The 24,990-nt window shown below is 39.3% G+C and overlaps 1 protein-coding gene across 1 annotated transcript in view; it reads right to left on the bottom strand.

The window, feature by feature from the left end:
- Positions 1-2,024: 2,024 nt before the first annotated feature.
- The window catches only part of EXT2 (exostosin glycosyltransferase 2), a 74,983-nt gene continuing 52,017 nt past the window's right edge, over positions 2,025-24,990 (bottom strand). The window contains exons 9-13 of the mRNA XM_009895624.1: positions 18,190-18,356; positions 10,917-11,060; positions 10,310-10,438; positions 8,693-8,775; positions 2,025-2,383 (exon numbers count right to left, since the gene is read on the bottom strand). Of these exons, the coding sequence (XP_009893926.1) occupies positions 2,245-2,383; positions 8,693-8,775; positions 10,310-10,438; positions 10,917-11,060; positions 18,190-18,356 (662 nt within the window). The 3' untranslated portion in view covers positions 2,025-2,244. The remainder of the gene's footprint in view (positions 2,384-8,692; positions 8,776-10,309; positions 10,439-10,916; positions 11,061-18,189; positions 18,357-24,990) is intronic.

The following is a 24,990-nucleotide window of genomic DNA, read 5'->3' as shown; positions in this document are numbered from 1 at the left end:
CACCAATTATTTCAGATCCTCTGTGTCTTTTAAGACTGTGCAAAATATATACTTTTTACTGGCTTACTGAGAAAGAACCAAGAAATCACAACAGCTTCACAACTCTCTGTAAGGAAGATGTTAAACTCAGTTAAACTGCTAAGGCTTGCCAATCTGAGATCAGCCCCAAAAGAGCCAAAACTGAAGTGACTACTACACTGTCACAGCTACCCTTTTAAAGCAAAATTCTCAAGGCAAATATGCTGGTATCTCCTGATGCTCAAGCATCAGGACATAAATCAACAGGAAGACTCAGAAAGAAAGTTCAATGTGAATGAACCTGAGAGGCTGCAAAGGAGAAGTAGCGAGTGACAAACCTTCCTTTATCTTGTGATACCCACTGTGCAGACAGCAGTTGTCACTGCAACAGCTATCCTCCTAGCACCCCAATACCCCCTCCCCACAGCAAGTTAGGAATGAAACAAAGACTGCAGCGAAAAAACATTTACTAGTAATTAAACGTTCCCAGAGAATCGGACGATACAGTTTACAGGCATATCCCAGGGGAGTTATGAAGTGAAGCATCCCCTCAGAGCTATTGTTCCAATATGATTTTCATTCACAGCACATCCACTGCATTGGACAATAAGATAAGTCTTAGTGGGGGTGAGACAAATAGGAGCAGATGTTTCCTGTTTCTAGCCTGACTTTCATTTGGTTTCTGTCATTGCTGCCTATCCAGCTTAGGAGAGGGGGTGAACCGTGATGCCTAACACTTGTCCTATTGTTTGGGGTTTGGCAAAATCTGAGGAGTAAGGTTGCTCGCAGTGTAACAGAAAAACAGCCCATTAAGTAGGATGTCTCTGGAACTGGCAGCAATGGAGGTTTCAAAAGACAGTGAAATTCCCCTTACCTGGTAACAAGCATTTTATCAGTGGAGCTGGAACAGAGATTCCTTTCTCAGGCTGACTTGGGATCATCTTTAATACTAAAGGGCAAAAGATAACGGTCCAGGCAATTCTATTTCTAGTTCACTGTGTTAAACTTTCTATTTCAGGTTAATTTCAGTATTGAGAAGCAATTCCAATGCTCTTAAGAAATGCAGATCTTCTCCAAAAGCCTTCCTAAGCTGCATGTTTCAGTGGCAGCCTGTGCCAATGGGCTCCTTAGTTAAATTTCAAGCAAAGATGCAGTAGTTTTTCCAACAATGGTAATTTATGGGAGTTTGTAAGTGTGCATTAATAGTGTCTTGCATGTACATATATCCCTGCATGTTGAAGCTGTAACTAGGAATTTCTGTACACTGAAGTGTTTTACAAATCAGTACAACACGCTGCTTGCTGAAGAGGATTCAGATGTGAAAACCATACTTCATAGCTCTTCTTCCTGTGTATGCCTACGATGTAAAACTGTAACCTGACCGCTGTTTTGATAATGAAAATCAAAAAAATACAGCAAGAGTGAAAGATACATCTTTTTCTGTATAATACAAGCAGTTCTGACAGTCAGTCTTTTGCATGGATGCAGCAGAAAACCTGAGATTTATGCAGGAAGAAGAGGAGTAGCAGTTGGAGTTCTGTCCTGCAGGTCTCTCTGCTTTGAAGGAGACCATCCTCCCAGCTGCTGTGTGTCTCAGTTTGTATTAAAATAATTTAAGTAACACAAAATGCTTTGCCCTTTAAACCACATGACAACACACAAATTTTTGTTGCTGATGTTGTAAAAAAATAAACATTTGTCTCCCGATGCAGAAAAAAAAATAAAATTGTTACACAGTTACTTAAGACAACAATTAAGCTCAAAAGACAGAGGCCCACCAACCGCACAAGCAATAAGCTCCTCCCAAAAGAGAGCAGCTATACATTGCAGACAGTTGCTTTGAATGGATGGATGCTTACAAAACAGAGAACTGCAGCACATTTGATAGAAGAGGTCAGTCATGCCAGTAAGACCACAGAGATCGAGAGTCTGTTTTATTCTCCCAAGTGCATAGCCTCCTTTGGAGAGAAGTGTGTGTTTGACATTTCTGGGAGGACCCACTGAATAGATTCAATCCTCTGTGAGCAACAGAGAAGCAGTTGTTCAGCTTTCCATTATGTCTTTGTGCAATGTAAAGGGAAGACAACATACCAGAATAAAACATTAATTCCCATCTGCCTCAGATGTAACCCACTCTCCAGTGATTTTTTTCTTCAGGGCCTTATATTCCTCATAGCACCTTTCTGGCCGTCTTTTTCATCACTCCGGTTTGTCTCACAGCTGCCTTTACAAGCTGCCAATATTGGGAAAGCTCTTCAGTTTCTCAGGAAAGTCATCTTTGTAGAGGACAGGGTCAGCACGGTGCTCCACCACTTTCAGAGGCATAGTCCCAAAGACAGAGGCAAACTTATTGATGCATTCAGATCTGGTGAAAGGGAAAGCAGTGTAATTAAGAACCCCAGCAACTGGGCTGGCTACCGGCTCCCACATCAACATAACTGGTAGAAACCTTCCCTCTCACACTTGGAAGTATTTCAGCCAGTCTGGTTACTAGTAAATAAAAAGAAAGCCTCGCTGCAGAAAGAACTGAAAAGAAGCTGGTGTTCTTTGATTTATCCATTTAATCACAAAGACGAGCAAGGGGATGCTGGCAGCAGCACATGTGCACATGGAGGTCAAAGCTTCCCTTCTCCCTCCCCCTAGAATTCCAGTCATTCTTAAAGCAATGTACATGCTGTAAACCAGAACAGATTAACTGCCAACATGTCTCTTAAAGGGCCACTGTTGGGTCAATTTGGCTCATAACGAAGGTTTTGCAAAAGCCAAGCCTTTGTGAAAATGCAGTTCTAAAAAAGTCTCTTTTTTCAGGCTTCTTCAGAAGCTCTATCTTTTCCCACAAAAATAAACATGCCTCAGTGTACAGGCAGTGCTGATTGAACTGTAACTTAAAAGTGAAGCTGAATAAAAACTATAAAATGAAACCAACTAGTTTATTTTCCTTGTCCAAATAAAGAGATATTGAGCAGTAAGCTATCACATCAGCACAAAAAAGATTGGACCATTGATGACTTTCAGTTTTAATAATCTCAGGTGTCAGTAATGCTGTGGAAGGGAACAGCCATGTGCTTCAAAAACCAAGCAAACAGATGTTTAACCTTACATCGCTCCTTTAACTCTTTCACTGAAAGGCACAGTACCTGTGGAAGCACGGCAGGCAAAACTTGGCTCATCTCATCTCATCCAGCACTCAGCTAACATTAGCTGTGTACTTTGTAAAACATCTTTTAAGAACTTCAGATACCAAGAATTGTGACAACAGTGCCCAACACATAAGAGAGACGAGTACAAGAAAACGGGTCACGTTTCTTTTGCTGTTCAAAAGGGAAAATAAAAAAGAAATGAGCACTCTGACTCGGTTACAGAGGCTGACGTGCTGCAGGCGGTCCCAGAGCAGGTCTCTTGCTTTCCAACCACTGCACCCTCTCCCGACCCCTTCGAAGGGTTAGAGGGTCACTACGGCTCCAGGATAATTTTCCTTAACAGACCCGGTCAATCACACCAACCGAGTGTGACAGTTTTGTGATGGGGACTGCTCAACACTGCCCCAAACACTCTTTTGAAGTAGATGGGACAGCAAGACTGGTTTTCAAAATTAATTCCTCAGCCTCTGAGCCATCCCATGGCTCCCTCCCTAACTAGACTAAATGACTGGAAAACACAAAGCCTAGGCTGTTAAAGTGCTACATCTCTACGTAGCTGTTTCAAGGTATAACGGACGTATCTCAGGCTATTTTCTGGCCAGAAAAAGTGTCAGAAAACTACTTCATATAGGTTATACTTCAATAAAATATTTAATGCAATTAAATGCAGGTATTTCACTTTCTACTACCTTCTCATCCCCTCATACTTCTTCCTACCTCCAGATTCAAATCTTTGGACTAGGAAACAAATGACCAGGAATTCAGAGCGTAAGAGAAAACTGTGTGCAGTGGGAAGCAACCTCTAGAGCGGGCACAAGCACTCTTTGCTCCAGGGTAGCACAGAGGTGAAACAGCAAAGGAGCCATCAGGCAGGATTGAAGCAAGAGACCCATGTAGCTGTTCAATGTCTGCAATAACAAGGTGAACCATCGAGAGGGTGAGCTTTGGGCCCTGGGCACAGAGAGGTTACAGTAACTGGCAGAGCAGCAACTGAGTGTTTTCTCCAGGAACACTAAGTTTTCTGTTGCCTCCAGGAGATGCCCAACACTGAGATACCTTGAAGTCATGTGATTCTCTGATAAGGTCAGACTTGCAAATCATCTGTCACTTCTGAGAAATGTGGCTAACTACAATCCAAGTTGTGTGTATTGGAGAAGTCTCGCGGCAGGAAAAGCACAGACCTGACAGGCGAGGAGGTAGATGCACTGGGATACGTGCATGTGAGAAGTTTGCACAGCTGCTGGCCCTCACTGGTTTCTGGAATACAAGAATACTTCTAGTCTACTGGTTCAAATCCTGCCTCTGTCAGTAATGACTGAAAGACATTGTAATGTAACAGCTGCTTGGTGGCCGGTGTGAAATGAATTAGTTATCTCAGCCTGCTGCCTGGTAGGCAGGTGTCCACATCAGATCAGCCATTGTCACAACCGGAACTAAGCGGCACCCTCCGAGCAAAAGACAAAACTAAATGGATAGTGGAGACAAAATTGACCTCTTCCCTCCAGAGGTCATATTCCCAAATCAAAGATGAGGTCTTATGAGAAAATATCAAGACGGAATCCTTCTACAGCCAAACATATTCTGGTGGAAAGACCATTCAAGCATACTGGTACAATATATTTAACCACCAAGAAACCACTGCATTGTTAAAGAAATGAAAAAATGAAAAATGGAAAAAATTGATGTGTTCTAATCATTCTGGCTGAATCAGAAAAGTTAGTCCTCAGGAAATACCAAATTCAAAGATCAGAAACAGGCTTTTTGAGATGAAATAAATGTCATACACGAGCCACAAAATGGGTTTGAAGGTAAGTCCCCTCTTTCAAAAAATTTCATCTCCTGCACTGAACTAAATCACTTGAATTCCAAAGCCTCCGTCACTTTTGGACAATATAAATCAGAAAGGTTATCTAGAACATTAAACATTCAAAGCTAGTTAGCCAAGAGAACGTAACATATCATCTTAACATGGAGGGAAGGTGTTTTTCTTGGCTGTGTCGATAAGTTTTGCAAATTTGTACTGACAAAGGAAAGTTTGCATCCAAGAACTATTCCTTCTTTTTCCTTGCTCTGCCGACAACATGCAATTGTGTTCAGCAAGGAATTAAGATTGTATGAACTGAGAAATTGAGAGCCCTCTTGCCCCTGGCAGACTGGGTGAACTTCACATCTGTTAAGGGCTCTTTTAATCAGTTTCCTCTCCCTTATAACCCAAATATTTTTTGGCAGGGTAACTCTGCACCTGCAACCTTTGGCCAACTGTTACCTGGTCAGTTTGCCTCTTAAGGGAATGGCTTCCTATTTTGACTTTAACAAATATTTACATGTCCTAAATAACACACTAATGTTAATGTTGCTGCAGAAGCAGCTCAGCCCTTTGTTGTATTTACTGTACAGGCAGTTGCCCTCTAGGCTGCATTTTACAGAGTTCTCCATTTTTGAGAGCCACATGCAAAGATGCTAAAGGCAGAAAGCTGGTTGCTACTTAAACAGCACCTGTAAATGCAGGGATTATGAGATCCTCCTACAGCTTCTTCTCTGACCTGATGCAAAGGCTAACCTAGGGCAAGAAGGGGATTTCTCGGTTCAAAGCTTTCTTTAGTTAATGTATTTTAATGATGGAGCTTGATTAGCCCGGGGACTAAAGTCTTTATTTATCTCAGAGAAATTACACAGCAGGAAAAATAGCAGTGTTGGCTTTCCCATGATTTGCTGTAAATATCCTTCAGTATCTGTAAAAAAAAAATAATCCCTTAATAAGAGACAGTGTTCAACTGTACCACCTTTCCTTTGTCTCTGCTGAGAGTGTCAAAAGGCCCAACAGAACTGGTCAGTTACATGCCTCTCCTGGACAGATCTCCACAACTGACTTCTCAAACCTTTTACACTTACAAAACAATCATCAGGCAGTTGCTGGGCATCTGCCTGCTATTTCTGAACCAGAAACCTAACACTAAATGTTGTGCATGCCCATGACAACCCTGATAAACTGTTTGTTTCACAAACAGTAGGTTGATCCCTGGATATCCGGGCAAGTAATTAGCTCAGACTACCTGCTCGCTATTTCTGAATGCTAAAAAAAAAACAAGGAGTCAGGCATTTTGGGAAGTTGCTAGAGAAGCTGACAATGGCTTTTTGCCTGATACCCCAAGTATTATTCTTCATGCCCAACACTGTAAAGTTATCTGTACAAAGTTATTCTTTTATGATATGACAAGGATTCCCTGATGCACGCACTTTTTCCATTAGCTTCTCTCCTGTCCCTGAAAATAGCTAGTGTGTGTATACACACACACACACATATATATTTATATGAGCCATAAGGGCCTTAGTCACTGCTACATTAGGAAAATTTGCTCTAGGAGTTGCTATCATTTGTTATCCACTTAAAATGAATAGCTAGATTAGAAGATTCAAAAAAAGAAACCCTTTCAGATTTTCAAATAACTCCCTTATACTGAAGGTAGATAATAACAACAAAGGGCAAGAAGGTATTAGGTGTAGCATCCAGTTTCAGTATGATCTTCAAAATAAAGCCTGAATACACTCAAACTGTATATCCCCTCAGATTTTCTCCTGTACCCAGACTCTATCCCAGCGTGTACTCCTTTGGCTGGGCAAATAAAAGTATGTGGATTTGCAGTCAAACTAACATTTCCCACAACGGAGTTATCTCCACTGTTGGAAATTACAGAGAAGCAAAGCAACAGCTTAAAGATGTTCTTAATAAACTGTCAATGATATTTTACTCTGAGGATACAAGAATTGCTGTAGACATGGAAACATGACCTTTACCCTGCATCATAATGCACTTTGGAGCAAAAAGCACTTTTTCATCTTCGGTTTTTACAGTGTTTACCTTAATGAGAATCTAGTTCATGACCAAAATTCCTATGTGCTGTTGTAATGCTACTAGTATGATCACACAAAACATCAACTGGCTTCAGGTAGTCCATCCTGTAAGCCAGTGCCAAACTGCTAGACATAGGAAAACCTCTTGGGCTTCCCCTTCAGCTAACATTTAAGATCTACAAAGCTTCCAGTCCCTTAAGAAGATTTCTGCAGAGTAATTTTACCATCTTCATGGGGTATGTTTTACATCTGACTTGCCTACTCTTTTTTTTAATCCATCCTTATTATACATCCAGTCTGAATACTTTGTCACTAACCTTGGTTGTTATGCTTTTCAATGCCTGGCATGATGCTTGGTTAATAACCAATAAGCCAAACTATATATGTGTTTGTGTGTGTTGTGTAATGTGTGTTTACATATCAGACACATGTATGCACTTTTCTTGTAAATAAGCCCCCAGCCTACTACCCAGTTTTGCATTAGTTCACTGCATATGTTACAATACATAGATATAATTTACATTACTAAAGGCCAGTAAACGTATACAACACTTTACATTTGCTGAGTACTGCAGAGAAGGACAGAAAAAAGCTCACTGTTAAGATGATAACCATGGTAACTAGTAAGATAATCATGGTATGTCTCTCAGTGCAAATATGAAATGGCCTCTTTTAAATGCAGGTCAAATTTTTTTTATTTTGTCACCTCTTCTGCTGGTCTCGTCCAGCACCATGGCTACCCCTACTTACCTACCCCGTCAATTCTATGGCTGCAAATTATTTTTCCCCAAAGTTTGCAGGAGAGATGCAATAGCCCAAGAAGCCTAACGTGAAATGCCTTTGTCAGTCCTAGATCTCAGGTTAATTCCACCTAGTAACTAGTATGCACATTTATTGTCAGACGGCCCTTTTCAAACATGGGTGTTGAACAGCTTTGTAAAAGTGAAGAAGCTTTCCCTTATTTTACACATTGAGAAGCCAAGACAGAGGGAAGTTTAGTGCCTTGGTCAAGGCTGGGAAGCCATTTTACTGTAAAACAGGGAATGCAACTCTTATTTTTAGCAACTTTCAGTATTTCAGTCTAATCATTCACTGCCTTTCCAAATACATACTTAATTTCAAAATTAAATTATCACAAAAATATAATAATGCTGCTATTGTTAAAAAATGTGATATGCAATTGTGCAGACAAATGCCCTTCATTAGTGGGACTAATGTGTGCTTCACAATCTGGAGGAAAGACAATGTACAAACATCAATTCAAATAATATTATTAATAATTCATATCCTTGTTGCTCCTTGGTAAGCTGGCAACTGTCTGGTTTAAAAAAAATAAATCTCGTACTCATTAGTTGATGTTCCATGGTAAAACAGAAATGTGGTATTACTGGAAGTACTGCCAACAACCTGAATTTCATGTATGTGTCCTATAGGCTTTACAGCAAAGCTGCTAAAAAATGTGCCCTTCTAAAGTCCTTTCTTGTAGTAGTCCACTTTTCAGCATCACATCATCCATTGTAGGAATGACTTATGCTGATCAAATCCATGCGACATTCTTTCAAAATTAGAAGTTTACAGAAATACAATCAGTGAGTATTTCTGATCCTAATTTAACGAGAGACAGGATAAGATTCTAGGGATCAGAAGAAGGCAATCGGAGGAATAAAGGGGTGGTCACTCACCTTTCCACCATGTGTGTCTGGTCCAGTGATAACCCATCAATTGCTGTGCATTCTGGACATTTGAACTTCTTTCGTGGGGTCACCTGCAGAAAGGCATGCCAGATATCATCAAATATCAACAGAAGGGACATTAATCTCCTTGCACAGAGAGCAGCGCAATACCTCTGAACACGCCTGCAGTGTAAGCTGAGCTGTCTCAAAAAAAGGGGGGGGGGGGGGGGGTTTTCAAAAAAAAAAAAAAAAAAAAAAAAAACCCACTTCCCCCTCCCATGGCAAGTGTTCCACAACATCCGTGAGGCACTGCAGCACTTCGCACAAGCACATTTCAATGTCATACCAAACAGAAATCAAACATTGCTGAATATATTTTCTGAATTTTCCATTTCATTAAGATTGCTGACTCCCTCTTGTATTTTTAATTTTTTTGGATAAGGAATGCAGACTGCTATTTCCATATCAGACTTTCCTTTGGGGTACCAGAGATATGAAACGGTCTTTCGGGTCACTGAAATGTATCTTTAAAAAATACATATTCTTCATAAGTAGTTTCTTCTCACAGGGCAAAAAAAAAAAAAAAGAAAATCCATTCCTCCATTCAGCTCCATCTGGCCCGGCTGACTGCAAAATTCACAGGGGCCCAATAAAAATGGCTTGGAGGGGTTTTTCCTTCTGTAACTGAAAAGAAGTGGCGATGACAAGCTCCTTAATTCCTGTTTAATGACTGTTTTCTCACTGCCAAGGTCCCTGTATAAACACCATTTGTTCTTGCAGCCATAACAGCGATGAAATATAGCTTCCCATACTTCACCGTAACGTTAATCCAACAGACGCTCTTTTGCTCACTCCAGTTAATAGCTGACTGGCAAACTCTGCAAGACTCTCCGAACTGCACAGAGGTGCCAAATTACTCTGCTGTGCCCTCATACAGCTCAAGAACTTTTTCAGCAAAAACACACACTTTATCTTCTAAAGACTTTTCTAGGAAACGCAGCCACCAGTCCCAGTAAATGATGATGGACAGATGGGAAAATGGACCCTGCTAATTGAAGTAACGCCTGGTGGCCTCTAAATCTCATTCCAAGTTGACACACTTTGAAATGAATGTACAGAGTGAATGTCCAGACCTGAAAACGTGTCGAAACATGTCAGGAAATTAATTCAGGGATAAAAAGTTCATTTAAAGCTGATCTTGCAATTAACATTCCTGCAATTAACATTCCTATAAATCAGCTGTTGCCAGGCCATGACAGAGCAAGCTGTAGACAGTTGGCAATTTCTTTCCTCTAGTGATCTCAAATAGTTAAAATATATGTATGTGGGTGTGTATATACACACACATATATATAACTATCATTTAAATTACCTTTTCATGCCTCATCTAGATAGCTAAAATAACCACCAGAAACAACTGGTAAAAACCAATTCTCCCTTCCAAGTTAGCAAAGAAGTTTTACTAAAAGGGCTTTTCTAGTATGGAAGGAGAACAAGACACCATAGCAGGGTAAATGAGAGAAAAAGGCAGATGAAGTAATATATTGAAGCCTACTAAATACATTCATATGACTACGTACATCATATTTTTAAACTTTGTGAAGCTAAACTGCAGAAAAGTCCCACCTTAATGACTGATTTGCCAGTGACATTTGCCACCAGAAAATTCATGGCAATATCTTCACAGTTCATGTGAGCATCCACCCAGTTCTTGATGTCTCCCGGCATTTTGTAGGTGTAAAGATAGTTGAAATACTGCAGGACAGAGGGAGAGAGAGAGAAGATAATTTTAAATACAGATATAGTAACTATAAGACTCTAAATATTTCAGTCAATGAACAGCAGGCAGCTAATGATGGATTGTGGGCAAACTGTGATACTGCCTTCAGCCAAGGACTACTTTAGCAGACAGAAAATCATTTTTGGGTGCTTAATTGCATAATTACTCCTTTCCTCACCAGCACACAAACTTTCTTTTCTTAAACTGCTAACTACAAAGCTACATTCACTGTAAAATTTGCTATATAGTTAAAGGGCATGCAAACTGGCAAGAGTTCTTCTCTAAGTTCATGGTGGTAACAGAGAAGGAGGCTTACGGAAAGTTTGCAATTGGCTCTCTGTTATAGAAAACAATCATGGCACCACAAAACACTCACAGAACAATGACAGAAACACATGCAGCTCTTTAAAAAAGGTTACGTTGTACATTAGTATACTACAAGTTGAATATTACCTTGTGATAAAATGCTGCCCCAGTGAGCACCATTGAGACTTCATTGGTCCACTCTGATTCATATTTCCATTTGTTCATTTCATGGTCCCAAAGATGCAGGCGGCCTGGATATCCAACCAACCGATCAGGGAACTCACGCCAAACCTGAGAAGAAAAAGACATGACGCCGTGCTAACCAGGCCTGCACAGCAAGCAAACACAAATGTGCGGATGCAACACTTCTGCTTCAGGAGGGCAGGGTTACAGGGGCGCAAAGACCCCTTCAATTCTTCTAAGTGCCAATTCTTGAAATGGGAAACTACCTGGAAGTACAAAAAATCCCGAGCTTGTTTGGACCCTACAACTCAGGGAAGCCATACCCCAGAGCAAAAGGCCACTTAAGCGATACTAACTTCCCTGTTGTAGAGAAATACAACCAACTATTAAAAAAGATTTTAACACTACCTAAACCCAAGCATGATTAAAATAGAACTTTTAATGTTAACTTCAGTAGATATGGCTACAACCTAACTACTTTCACAGCTGGCTTTGGATCTAACCAACCTGCTTCCTTTGATAGGAACAGGCTTAAAACAGGCTTATATTTTAATATTTCTGGTATTCTTTAGTGGGTGCTTGGATGGATCTACTGCTACATGGAAAGCCTCTTTGCCCTTGACTTGTTCCAGACAGCTGGATACAATCAAGATACCATCCTTGTCACTCCATACATTATTTTGTAGCTGACTACAGGATCAAACACAGTAGACAAGAACAAGGAGAAGGGCATCATTAACGCAACCCCAGTTCTCCACACTGCTGGCCACATTAAATAATGGACAATTTTTGTGCAGGAAAAAAGGGAGAAAGGATTATAATTATGTAGAAGGGTCTGAACACTATTTGCTTGCAAAATACACAGTATGTCTCTTTGCTGATCAATAATAAAGTTAGTGTTTACCCACATGATTTGCAGACAAACTACTCAAAATGTGTTCTTTAATCCAAATAACTGCTATGTTTGCTGGAAGAATACAAGTCTTGACTCTCCGACACACAGTATTAGGTCACAGAGTTTCTGTTTCAGGTCGGTAGCGTGAAAATAAACAAACACGTATCCACATATCTTGCGCATGCAACATCAGTAACAACAAAATAGCTCATAAATCCCCAATGGTCACTTCACTAGCAAACTTCTTTTCTCTGTACAAAAGGCAAGGGAATCCTACAGTTGAATTTCCAGTAAAGAAATCGTTATCAGGAGTTCCACCATCCTACAAACCTCACCTCATCAGCAGTTCACTTTGGGCCCTTCTTACGTGCTAGTACGTTTCAGTTGGGAGACCTGGACTACAAGGACTCTGTGCAAGTATTTTTGTCAAAGTAAATATGATAAAACAATCAGCTTTAAGTTACTGCCTCTGCATCTACATTTCTGTAATTTTGCATTACTATATACCTTTTCATCTATACATCTCAACACATTTTATTGCTGTCAGTTAATATAGCTTCAGAATCCCATGATGAGAGCAGTTATTATTTCAAACGTACAGATGAGGAAACCTGCCAAAAATCATACAGGAAACAAGAATGGGAACCAGATCTTCTGGCTCCCCCCCACCCCCGACTTGTACTTTCTCCAGAAATCAATCTTTCTAGACAGTTCTAGGGCACAAGTACTGGGATAATATTTAGATAGGACAACACACTAACACAGAAGGCTCTTGAAAGCAGAGATGGTTTGGAACTCAAAGAAGAGAATTCAGAGGACGTTGTTACAAGTTGGTGCCATCAGGTAATAAGAGAGATACAGATTTTTGGCAGGCAAGCCAGTAAGGGCTTGAGATACCTACTTTGACATGATGTCAAAAGCATTAATAAAGAACAAAACCCCAAAGGTAAGGCCACTCCTTCTTCTAAAATTTTATTCCTCGCTTTCTAGGACTCAAAAAATTAGTAATTGAATTTTACTATTTTTAAAAAACTGACTATTAAAATACCCATCTCCCGGCTGTTGGAAGGTAAGCACCACATAAGCTACTGAGGTTCAGCAAAGGATTTGAAAGTGTACTACAGATCTGCACCGTACTGGGCTAAGAATTCTTGTAGAGGGAATGGCATGCGTATTAAAGGCAGCTGAAAGAAAGATTAAACTCAGCTACTGCTTCCCAAGGGACTTCAGTGCCTTCACAACACTCAACCACAGATTCATATTCGTTCTAGCTCTTGCCCTTGGTGTCATCTTCATCTTTTATGTCCAAATGACATAAAATAAAAGCCAACTATAATGCATGTTACTCATACAGATTTCTTTGTATCACTGTAAAGCTCAATCCTGCCCTGATTCTGGCCTCCGAAAATTTGCAGTTCGATGCATCTAAAAAATAACTTGGTTGCTTTAAACAAAGACTTCATTTAAAAGTAATGGTATCAAAGTCAGCGGAAAAGCTTGGCTTTTTCATAAGGTTCATCACTAGCTCATTCAATGGTAAATCCTGGAAAGGCTCCAAATATCTGCATCCAGCTCATTGCCCACATCCATACATATGTTTTGTGCCAAAATTAATATATACAGCCACTGCTTATAAGGAAGCTTTCAGAATAAAAACAGTAGTAATGATTCTTATACTATTCTCTATTTTGTACTGCTGTCCATTCTCTTGTCTGATGGTTGCCTATAATTTATTAGTCTGTTAGGAATTCATTCCATTTTAGTCAGTGATCTTATTAGCTTTCTCAGACTAAAGAAAGATAGTCTGATTTAATACTGCTAAGGGATACATCCAAGGAAAAACGTATTGCCAAGTGAAGAGGAGGTAAGCTTCTTTGCGGACAACACTATTCCAATGACTCTGCTGGACAACCCTGAAGATAAATAGTTTTGGACAAAGCATCTCCCAGATGAAAAGTCAAATAGAAGTTCTGACTTGGTAGTTTTACTAAAAATCTTCTAGAAGACACAAAGAGAAAATGGTAGTAATTTTGTTTCCAACTAGAGTTCCTTAAGTGACATAAACAGCCTAGCTAAAACACCCTCCAATCTCACCTCTCCACGGTCCTCTTTGCCTCTTAGCCTCAACTATTCTGTGCTGTTGCGTTGTACCATCAGAACAGCTGCCACAGTTCATTCTCCACATAGCCAGAGGGCAGAGAAGCACTTCCTTTTCTGGAATACACTCCAACATTTATGCATTAAATTTATTAGACTGTATTAAGTCACATGCAACTTCAGGAACTGGCTAATTACAACTAGAAAATGTTTCAGTTTAATAAACAGAAAAATAATCAGCATTTCCAAAGCCACCATGGCGATGTCCTAAGAATGACTGACTATCCTCCACAAATGAAAGAAAACCAAATCAATCAGTATTCTTTCTCTCCTCCCAGAGCCCCATCCACTCTTAGTTCTCCCCTGGTCCTCCAAGGGATGGCTTGTGATACTATCAGAAAACAAATTAAACTGTAAACACAAAGCCCATTAAAAAACAAGCGATGCTTTACATGCACACAATTTGTAAAATAACTTCAATTTGAAGAATAGCTTTGAATATGGCCAGCAGTTACCCACGGATAAGTCTTTTGGTAAGCAGAGTTATATTATTCCTTCTATAAAGGAATGCTGAAAAATACACTTTTAACAGTCAAAATGGGTATGGAAGAATTCTTCTAAAGAAGGCATTCAAACTTTATGATGATTTTAGCCTAGTGAAATATGCAATCCATCAGAGAGCTGATTTTTTTTTAAAGAATGTCAGAGACATGAAGCACTGAAAAGCAGCTCTGAGACAGAATAAGATCATCTACTAGCAGAAGACAAAAAGCTTCCAACAGATAAAAAACACACTTAGCAATGCGCCAAACTATTTTCCATGGACAAAAAACGCAGACTCAGAGCAATAATTCCAATTTAAATTATTTCTATTATTGCTGTAATAAAAATACTTTGTCTTTGTAAGGACAAAGTGCTGCATAAGTATGTAATAAGAAATCTTTATAAACTTCATACTTGGAAACTTATCCCCGCTTTTCAGGGTGGTGGGAATGTTAAGCCATCTGCCCCAAGGCCAGCTAAGATGCAGAGGTGGGAACACTATAACATGTGCTTTCAGTCGCGCGTTCAAACATCAAACACTTCAGGAGCAGCCAATAGTGCTGCTTTAATTTTTTAAGATTATCTTAATCTAAATACTTGCTCCTTTTTGGGGGTCTCTCTGATATTCCCTCTGTGAAAAAGAAAGACTGGCAAGTGCAGAAAAAGTTGTCTAGCCCTAACAGTTTTTTTTCCAGCGCCCCAAGTCACGCCTGTGATTTCATCATGTAACTTAACAGAAATACTTTTTTCAAAGTCAGAATGTCATGAGTATTCTTCAGCTACCTTAATACAGCAGCACACAGGGACCATTTTTCTGCTCGCTCCAATAGATTTACGCAATGTCGTAAATCACTGTACCATAATAGTTCACTTTTAACAAGTAAAAAATGTCTGACACTTGGAGTGTTACTATAATTTTTTATGGCTGAAAGTGTACAGAGATCAAAGTTTTCTGGTTTTTTTAGGCTTGCTCTATACATTCAGACAAGTCTGTGACAGAGGGGGTTTTGCCACATGTTTAAATGTAAAGTCTCAAGGATGTCAGGAGGAGAAAAGAAAATTACTGAATGTCACGTTTCCAGCCCTTCTTATGACCAAAGCAGAAGCAGACATACTTTTAAAAGAAAACTTTCTAGTAACATTATATGCTGCTACTGTTCCCTCTGGATTCCCCTGCAAATGAGTCAGGAGCTTGAGAGATACTTTTCTGGTAACACACATAAACAGATAAATAAATTATCACAGGCTGAGGACAATTTAAACATCTGGGAGCCAGCTCATGCCTGTCAAGCAAGTCATAGACACTCAGGGACAGGAAAGATCAATCTTCAGCCCCCAATTTTTGTGCCAGAGAGTAGGAACTACATCACCCACCCTCTACATGAGGAAAATTGTGGATTTATAAAAGTCTGCTGTGCTTGTGTATTCAAAGACATTTCTATTAATTTATTTTACAGGGGAAAATAAAAAGCAATCTCAAAATATAAGTATTCAAACTACCTACGGGTTTGTCTCAACTATCTGCTCAATAAGGCATTTTAATTTTCCATCGATGTGGCTGTGTAGTTAGCTGAATTCCCAGAATCAAAAAGGAATGGGATTTATAATAAAATGCAAAAAACTGCAAAAGTAATAGTTTTTAGTCTGCCAGACTAAACAATCTTGTGTCCAAACAGTTATATTCACACACTGAATATAAGGACTGTTACTCAGATAGTCCCCGCAACAAATGCATATGGTCTACAGAAGGCCAATAAATTAGCCAGCAAGGTCCAACAGCTAGACATGAGGATGAAGAGTCCCAACTGCCACCTAATCACACTGATTACAGGGGAATTCACATCAACATTACTTTGCCTCATTTTTTTTTTTCATGAGTATAACCCTTTCCTGCCTAAGTGGTGAGACTTAATATATGTGACGTTACACATATTCTCCACTGAGGATGTTTAAATTAACACTTCAGACGCACCAGCACCTCACTTCTACTTCTCACAACTTCTGGCTGACACAGCTGAAACTCAGCTGCAGTTTCAATCTCTGCTTTGAAGCTCTTCAAGCCTGCTTTGCCTGTAGCAGAGATTCATTTGGAACTATTTCCACATTCACTTAGGTTTTTATAAAACTTATTTTTATTTACTTTGAGACAGCTCGATGAAAATGAAAATCAAACTGCAAACGGAGCCAGGATTTACACAGCAGGCACGTTATGGATTTACTATCTTTCATCCTATCAGTTCACCCTCAAAACTAGCAGTTATAGCACCAACAGGCAAAAATAAGTCAACGTGCAGAACTGCCAACACTTGACTGCTCTGCTGTTGCAGTACACCACTTAAAACACTCAGTATAGACAACAAAGTATAGAGAATGCATATGTGGCCAAAAAAAAACCCCTTCCTTCAGTTGTCTTCTCTTCATTCCATCTTTCACACTTCATGTACTAACCCGTTACTCTTAACCTGGCAAGGGAAGTATTTCCTTTCTGGAGACACACATGATAGATTAAACCTCTGTCTCCACTACTTAACATCTTTGTTATTACATCAGCATACCTACATTACCACAAGTCATTTCTTGAGTCCAAAAGCTCGTTACTTGCTAACAGTCTCTTTCACTTGAGGGGGAGTAAGAGCCATATTTTACCACATATGTATTCACGTTAAAGAACTCCCAACATTTCTTAAAAAAATATCTTCTTGTGTTAACAACTACACTTAAGACTGTTAAAAATGAGACACCTATCACATTTAGTTTGCATTCTACCCTTTAGAAAAGTGGTTTTCATATTTTCACTCAATTTAGGTAATAGTTTCGTGTTCTAGCTCTCACGTATGAAGCCTGGTGTTGTTTTGCTCTTGATATTGCCGGTACAAGTGTGACCAACCTTTCTTAAAGTATGATATTCCACTTTCCAATATTTCTGATTTATTTACAAATACAGCATGTTTGTCTTAAATACACACATAACAGTAATGTCAGATTGTGCACTGTGTCATAAACTCAAATACAAATGAAAGACAAAAATTAACTCATTCAAACCAAAGTTTTGGAAAGAAGACAACAGTGTTGCTTTAAGTAAGTGCACTTTTTAACAACTCAAATGCCTACGAAGACTTTCACCTCTTTGTACTGCCTCAGGGTAACTGATTTGGACAAACTTTCTTTTTGTTGCTACCCTCATTACAATGGCAGCTGTTGAAGCTTTGCCATTTCAAGCATATGATACATGCATCCCCTCCTTGACATTCTTCAGTTCCTCTTTTCATTACCCTCCACCTTACCCCAGCATGTCCTCAAGAGGCCTCCTCTGTTCTCAACACTTAATCTCTGAAACTTGTCTTGTCCATCAAGACACATTAACTTGGATAGCACTTCTGATTTGTCTGAAAACTCTTTGAAACTGTTAAGAAGAATGCAATTCACAGTCTCCAGACTGCTTCCATTACACCAATTACACAACATTTTCTGGAGTCTCTTGGCTTTACTCTGCCAGTTACCGAAAATTTTCTGTTAGCTGGCATTTTTTTCCATAAAGTAATGAATATGTGTAAAAATATTTCAGTCGGTATTGAACTGTTACAGTAAAAAGAGATAAAACAATCTGAATCAGGAGACTGTGCAGTGATTCCTCCACTTTATATACATATGCAATGTTGAAGCAGACAGCCTAAGAGACAGGAAAAAAAACGATTCTCTTACCTCATAGCCAAACTGGAGTTCATCTGAGGTTAGCATAATGATATCATCATCAATAGCCAACACTGCTTCTGTCTCAATCTCATCATAGGGGAAGAAGCGGTTACTAAGTTTGTTTTCTGCAGTCCTAACAACTTTCAGGGGAACACGAATCTTTGGCCAGAGGGAATCTAGAGAGAAAAATTAAAAGAAATGGAATTCAATATTATACTTTACTTCTCAACAAGTCTTCTCATCTGTCTTAGCTTCTCTTCACATCTTAAACAAAAGCTTCTTAATGGCCAGTTTACACCTGACCTGCAGTTAGGCAAACATGTAAGCATATGAAGGCGAGAGACAGAAGTCAGCTACATTTCCCTCTTTTGCTCTCTAGAGACCTTCACAGACAGCTGTATGGGGGACAGCTTGCCCAGAAGAGCAGTCTGGAATAATCACATAAAAAGACTCAGCAATACTATGTATTGGTTTAGGACACACAGCAAGAAAAGATATTTTATTCAACTGCAACTATTTAAAAGAATTTGAAGCGGCAGTATACAATCACCGACTGCAAGTCTAGGGTCATAAAGAATTTGAAAAAGAACATTAGTTCTATCAAGTGCTGAGAAAACTAAATTTTATTATATCAGTTAAAAATCTAGATACACCTAAAACGTTAATCGCTATTGACAGTTAGGGAGTAGATTCTGTGTATGAGTAATTTCTTTCATCTTCAAAGACCTAAGTGACAGTGATAAATTAAGTTAGATAAATGCAAAAGGATACTACTTGTGCCCTACAGCATCCTTACAAGTTGAACAGAGCACTGGAGTACATAATCATGAAAATTCACAAGTCAAACGATGATTTAACTAGTAATAAAAAAACCTGTAGATACAAAACTGGATCCAATTCACTCTACAATGAGATTAGATTTCCATTTCTTGCCATGTGTTTAAAATGTAGCACCTTAAGGGTCACATTAACAGTTTCTGCAGGCTTTTGCATATATTCAAAAATTTTTTGAAATCCGATTCTATTCCTACAAAAGTATAACTGCAGGCAAGAGCACCAAGCTAAAAGAAACACAACTAAGGACTGAATATTAAACATTAATTCTAAATGCACGTATTTAACATATACAAATTCTAGCACAAAGCTTAACAGTAGACATTATTACAGTACGATGCATCCCAAAAGCACAAATTCATCAAAAGTAGTTTAATTAATAACTAAACAACTACAAATGTGATTTGTTGGTTTCTTCCAGCTTTCACAATAAACATATTTTAATGAAAATTTGAGGGAAAAGAGAGCATTGTAAGATGAGTTTAAGTACCTCGTGAACAGTAGATAGATGAACACTTGAGTTTCTTACACTGGTGAGACAGAGAGAATGACAATGATATATGATAAGAAAAATAAGCAAAAATACTTTAAATCAACTACGAAGTGACTGCTCAGAGAATTTGTAAGTTGTTCTCTGTGTCAAATGAAAACTTGTTTAAAGGATACACCTCGAGGGAGGTGATCCTTCCTATCTGCTCAGCACCAGTGAGGCCACACCTGGGGTACTGTGTCCAGTTCTGGGCTCCTCAGTACAAGAGAGATATGGACATACTGGAGAAAGTCCAGCACAGAGCTGATGAAGGGACTGGAGCATCTGTCCTATGAGAAAAGGCAGAGAGAGCTGGGACTGTTTAGCCTAGAGAAGAGAAGGCTCAGAGAGGGTCTCATCAATATACCCAAATACTTGCAGGGAAGATGTAAAGACAACAGAGCCAGGCTCTTTTTGCTGATGCCCAGGGACAAGCCCAGGTGCAATGGGTGCAAACTGAAACACAAGAGGCTCTCTCTGAACACGAGGAAACACTTTTTCACTGTAAGGGTGACTGAGCACTGGCACAGGATGCCCAGGGAGGCAGTAAAGTTTCCATCTTGGAGATATTCAAAACCCATCTGGAAATAGTTCTGTGCAACCCACTCTAGGTGACTCTGCTTGAGCAGGGGCCTGGGCAGGATGATCTCCAGAGATGGCTTCCAAACTCACCCATTCTGTGATTCTGTGGTAAGTGAACTCTATAAGAACTGAAACTGGACCTGAAGCCACTGACATTTTCATCAGCGATCTGAAATACACATAAATTGCCAGTGCAATTTGCAAGTGACACAAAGCCTGGAGACATGAAAAAAAGTGAGGACAATGAGGTTACACAGCGTACTCTGGACTGCTTAGTAAACTAGATGCATTTGAACAAAAACCAGTCTGACACAACTCAACACAGTTAAACACTAAGATGAAGGCAACTTTTTCCCTAAAAGCAGTTGTTGAAAAAGGATTAAAGGGTCAGAGTGGACCTTAGTTCTCAGCATGCTGCTGGAGCAAAAAGAATTAATGTAACTCTTGCGTACGTAGATGTGTAAGTAGTAAGAAATGGGGCAGGGGGAGTGGAGGGAAATTTTCCTTGTATGCAGACATAGTCAGACAGATGCTAAAATACTGTTTGATTCTGGTGTTTGTATTTTTCAAAGCATGTTAAAACACTGGAAATCATGCGGGAAAGAACCACTTAAGTTATTTGAGGGTAGGAGAAAATGCCTTTTGGTGGAACTTGGAGATCAATCTGTTTAGCTTATAAAAAGAAGGAATGAAAAGTGGATTTGATAAACACGTACAACTATCTACACAGGAAGAAAAATGCCACATACCTTCAACCAACGAAAGACATAACAAAAAACAATGGCTGGAATCTGAAGCCAGTATAAATAAGGCAGAGATTTTTAACAGTAACAGTGGTTAACCTCCAGAAGAAGTCAACAAGGACAGCAGCTGATTCTGTGCATCTTGTCTTTGAACAAGACTGAGTATTATTATAGAAGATGCACTCAAGTTAGATAGAAGTCACTGAATTGAAAAGAAAGGCGATGTGGGGACTCATGACTTACAAGTCAACCCACATGATGTTACCATCCCTTCTGCCTCAAACTCTATGAACCTATGAACGCGTACAAGTATAACTTGCTCCCAGGAACAGGTGTCCATGCTCTCACTGCCACTATGCTTCTCAGATTTAACAGCTCACACAACACTTAAATAAAACACAGAGCTGCACATTGCTTAAAGACACTAGAGTCCAAACGCTACTTCACATGGAAAACAAAGCTGTCTTTCCAAACCACACTGAGAGTCTTCAAAAGTCAGTTTTTCTGGGAGCTGTCTTTTAGAAAGAAGGATTGGCATGCATGGGTGGCCAAAAGAAAGCAGAAGAAACACTGTGATATTTACTGGCAAAATTTGTATTTGTTTTCCTACCTCGAGGTTTTTACTGAGAGATTGAAAAAGTGACTGTAAAATCTACCTTTATCTTAGCAGTCTTATAGACCATGGCCTGTATTTGACAAGTATGCAAGTTCTTGTCCAGTTTTACTCACCCCTTTTGCTTCTAGTAGAAGGCAAGAGACATCACTGATCCTCACTTCACTGGCTTATAATATTGATTAGTAGCCAGTCAGAAGGATTCAACCATGCTACCGATGGGCTCCAATGAAAGTCACAGTCAGGCAGCAGTTGGGGAGATACAGCAAGTGCCTTGGGGCCACAACAAAAATGTTCAAGAGCCATGGACTCCCATTACAGTGCAATGAGCTCGTTTTATTCTCAGCATTATAAAGTCTTTGAAATCCCTTGCTTGAACTATAACCTGAAACAGTGACTCCAGTAAGACACCACCGAAATGCCAAAATTTTCATCTTACTAGTCATCCTAACCTCAGAAGGCAGTAACACTGAACGACGGGAAATGTTTATTACAAATTAGTACTTTCAAGTCAACTCACTGCTTGCTTACTGGTTTATCATACATCATGGAAGTATCTGTATTTAAGACAGTTACAAGTACTTCACAAAGACATATATCATGGCCTCATAAAGACTGTAGACTGTTCAACATTTGCAAGCTACTTAAAGACCCTAGGCTAATTGCCTATAATTATCCAATTATAATCCCCAAATCAGCATCAAATAATTTTAAGCAGCCTGCTAGATCCCCAAAAGACTCCACTGTCACAAGTGTTTCAGTAGCAATCAGAATTGCCATAGGTACGTGTGCATTTGTAAGTTTGTATTTATAGGTATCGAGGTTTACACTTTATACATGTTAAGTTCTCTTTTATTCACGCTTTTCTTCCTTTCATGTTTGCTACACACACACACACACAAAAAAAAGACAACCAAATTGCAACAAAGATCTTATTTCAGTGCAAGAAACACACTGAAACAAAAATTGTAACTGAAAAGTCACTAGGAGTGAAAAATAATACTTTAGAGAAGTAAGCAAACATGGACACTTTAAACTTCTAGCTCTTCGGAAAATCAACTGTTTGATAGCTTAATAACAGACATGCCACTTGCATAAAAGTATGGTAACAGAAGAAAAGTAATGAAGAGTGTATGAAAAATTAAGATGTAATCTAATTATAATCAGCATGCATCTCAGATGTCAGTAAATCCTGTTAAATCCACATGATTTACTAAGGTCTTGGAAAGCCTCTCAAAATGACCAATTCTCAAAAAGAGGTATTTTACTGTAAAAAATCTGTGCTTTGAGAAACATACTACATAGTTTCTGAATTTGGACTTAAATTAATGAATGGAAAATATTACCAATTTTGAGAAACTTTGAATAAAACATTAGGGTACCAGTTACTCTGCAGCACGCAAAATGAAAGCAAGCATAAAACCACTTGCTTCCTGGAGGCTGACCTGATACTGAAGGTTGCTGTATCTACAGCCTCAGGTGGAAGCACATGGACATGTCATGACACAATGAGACCTGGGTAACCACTTTGGCAGCCTGGGCAAAAATGACTATCACAGAGGACGGCAGGCTCCACTCAGTGATACAAGTATTCAATATTAGCCCTGCTGCAGGAACTACAAAAGAAATATACAGTCAATAAAAAAACGCAACAGCTACTTCAGAAGTCAAAGTTTTAGAATCCATCAGGAAGGTTACAACTTTCTATATTTATTTTAAAAGACCACATAAGAAGAGTATTTGTACTTTTCTTTTTTATGCATAGGAAGAACGTGGCTTAGAAAAGTCAGAGACAGGGTCTGCCACTTCTGTAATACCATGCTCTGAATTTTCAGATACTGTTTGGAAACCTATGAGAAACCTCAGCACTAGCAAAACATATATGGGGGAAATTCTCAGTTTATTAGACTTTATTAGAACTCTAAGGTAAAAGCACATGCTTTATTCCTACAGTAAGAGGGCACTGCATCTTTTAACAGAGTATGACAAAGATAAAAGTAGCCCAAGACAAGAAGGCAGATGAAGTTCTACATGATGGCATAAAAACCTCAAAGCATACAAAAGTAAAAATGCACGTTTGGCCTAGGAATTATTCTCACTTCTTTTAAAACCAGTGAGGACTTTCTGGGATGCAGCAGAAGACAGAGGTAAAATATGAAAATAAAGCTCTTTGGACTGTACATAAGTCTACGTATATACCGAGTCTGAAGAGAATGACGGGCACCTGTTGCACATTGTACTGAAATAATTACGAGAGAAGAGTATTTGAGTAACACTTACACTTGCTCTTTGGCAACAAGACTTAGGGCATTCGTGGCACTTTGTGCTACTTAGGACTACTGATGCACTGATTGCAGGAGCTGCCTACAGAAAACAGCATGTGGTCTTCTGAACACAAAATCAGCAGTTTCCCAACTTTTCCAAACACAGCTTCCTCTTCTAATGGGCTTGCAATCCCCAACAACCACATACATGGCTGTATTTCTGGCCAGCCTGCAATGACACCATTAAGTCCTGCAAGTCCACGTCTCGCAGCAAATTTTCCAAGCATGATTTCAAGATGATTTCCACAAACTGCAGGGTCAAAAAAGTGCTGTAATTACATTCCCATTTAAAACACTCAAATATAGAAGAGCAGCAAAACCTCCCATCCTCTAAATATGCATTTCTCAGCTACAACTCCCAGTGAATTACACGTAAGACATAAGGAAGAGAAGGGAGGACAATCGTGAGAGAGAGGTGAATATCAGGGAAGATACCACTGCAGTCAGGAAGATACCATTGCTGACCACCTCTGACTTCTGGGATCAGTAAACGAGTTGAGCTTCTCTTACCCCCTATAGGGACACCTGGGTAAGGTTTGAACACTTGGTTATACCGAGTGCCTCCCTGGGAAACTTAGAAATCTCCATAGAGTTGCTTTATGACTTAACGTGTTTGTAGCCAGGCTATATTACTAACATTCTTAGTATTTGCATATGCTTTGCAGACAGTGACTTTATCACCAGCAATCCAAAAGAACTTGTGCATCTGTTGCTTCAATAAACTACACTATTCGTTAATCTAGCGATGAGAGTTCTCATTGAACACAATCAAACTCAAAGTGTGGCCATGCTAGTTCATGGAACATAACTAGATTGAAGATGTATGGTATTATTAATGCATCCATAGTCATGACAGTTCAATATATTGAACGCGACCGGAATTATAACGCCGAACTGGGCATCACTCGGAATTTAATCCTAGCTGCCCCCAGCCCCTCTGATATCTGAGGGCAAGCTGGAATGCAAGAGGGTTTATTTGCTGCCAAATTACTTTGCCCTTTAACACAACAACCACCTAAAGGAATAACATCTCACACCAAAAATCCCTGTCACTTTCCACACCTCTTTAGGATTGCCATCAGATGTTTGTAACAAAAATCTAAGTAACTTAAGCTTGCAAAAGGCTCAGATATAAAAATGAATTTTTAGTCTGAAATGCAGCCCTGTTTCTCAGCTTTAAACAAA

The sequence above is a fragment of the Charadrius vociferus genome, unplaced genomic scaffold (assembly GCF_000708025.1).
Source record: "Charadrius vociferus isolate BGI_N301 unplaced genomic scaffold, ASM70802v2 scaffold111, whole genome shotgun sequence".
NCBI classification, from domain to species: Eukaryota; Metazoa; Chordata; class Aves; order Charadriiformes; family Charadriidae; genus Charadrius; species Charadrius vociferus.
The sequence above is the reverse complement of the archived record's forward strand: the minus strand, read 5'-3'. Positions and strand labels throughout refer to the sequence as shown.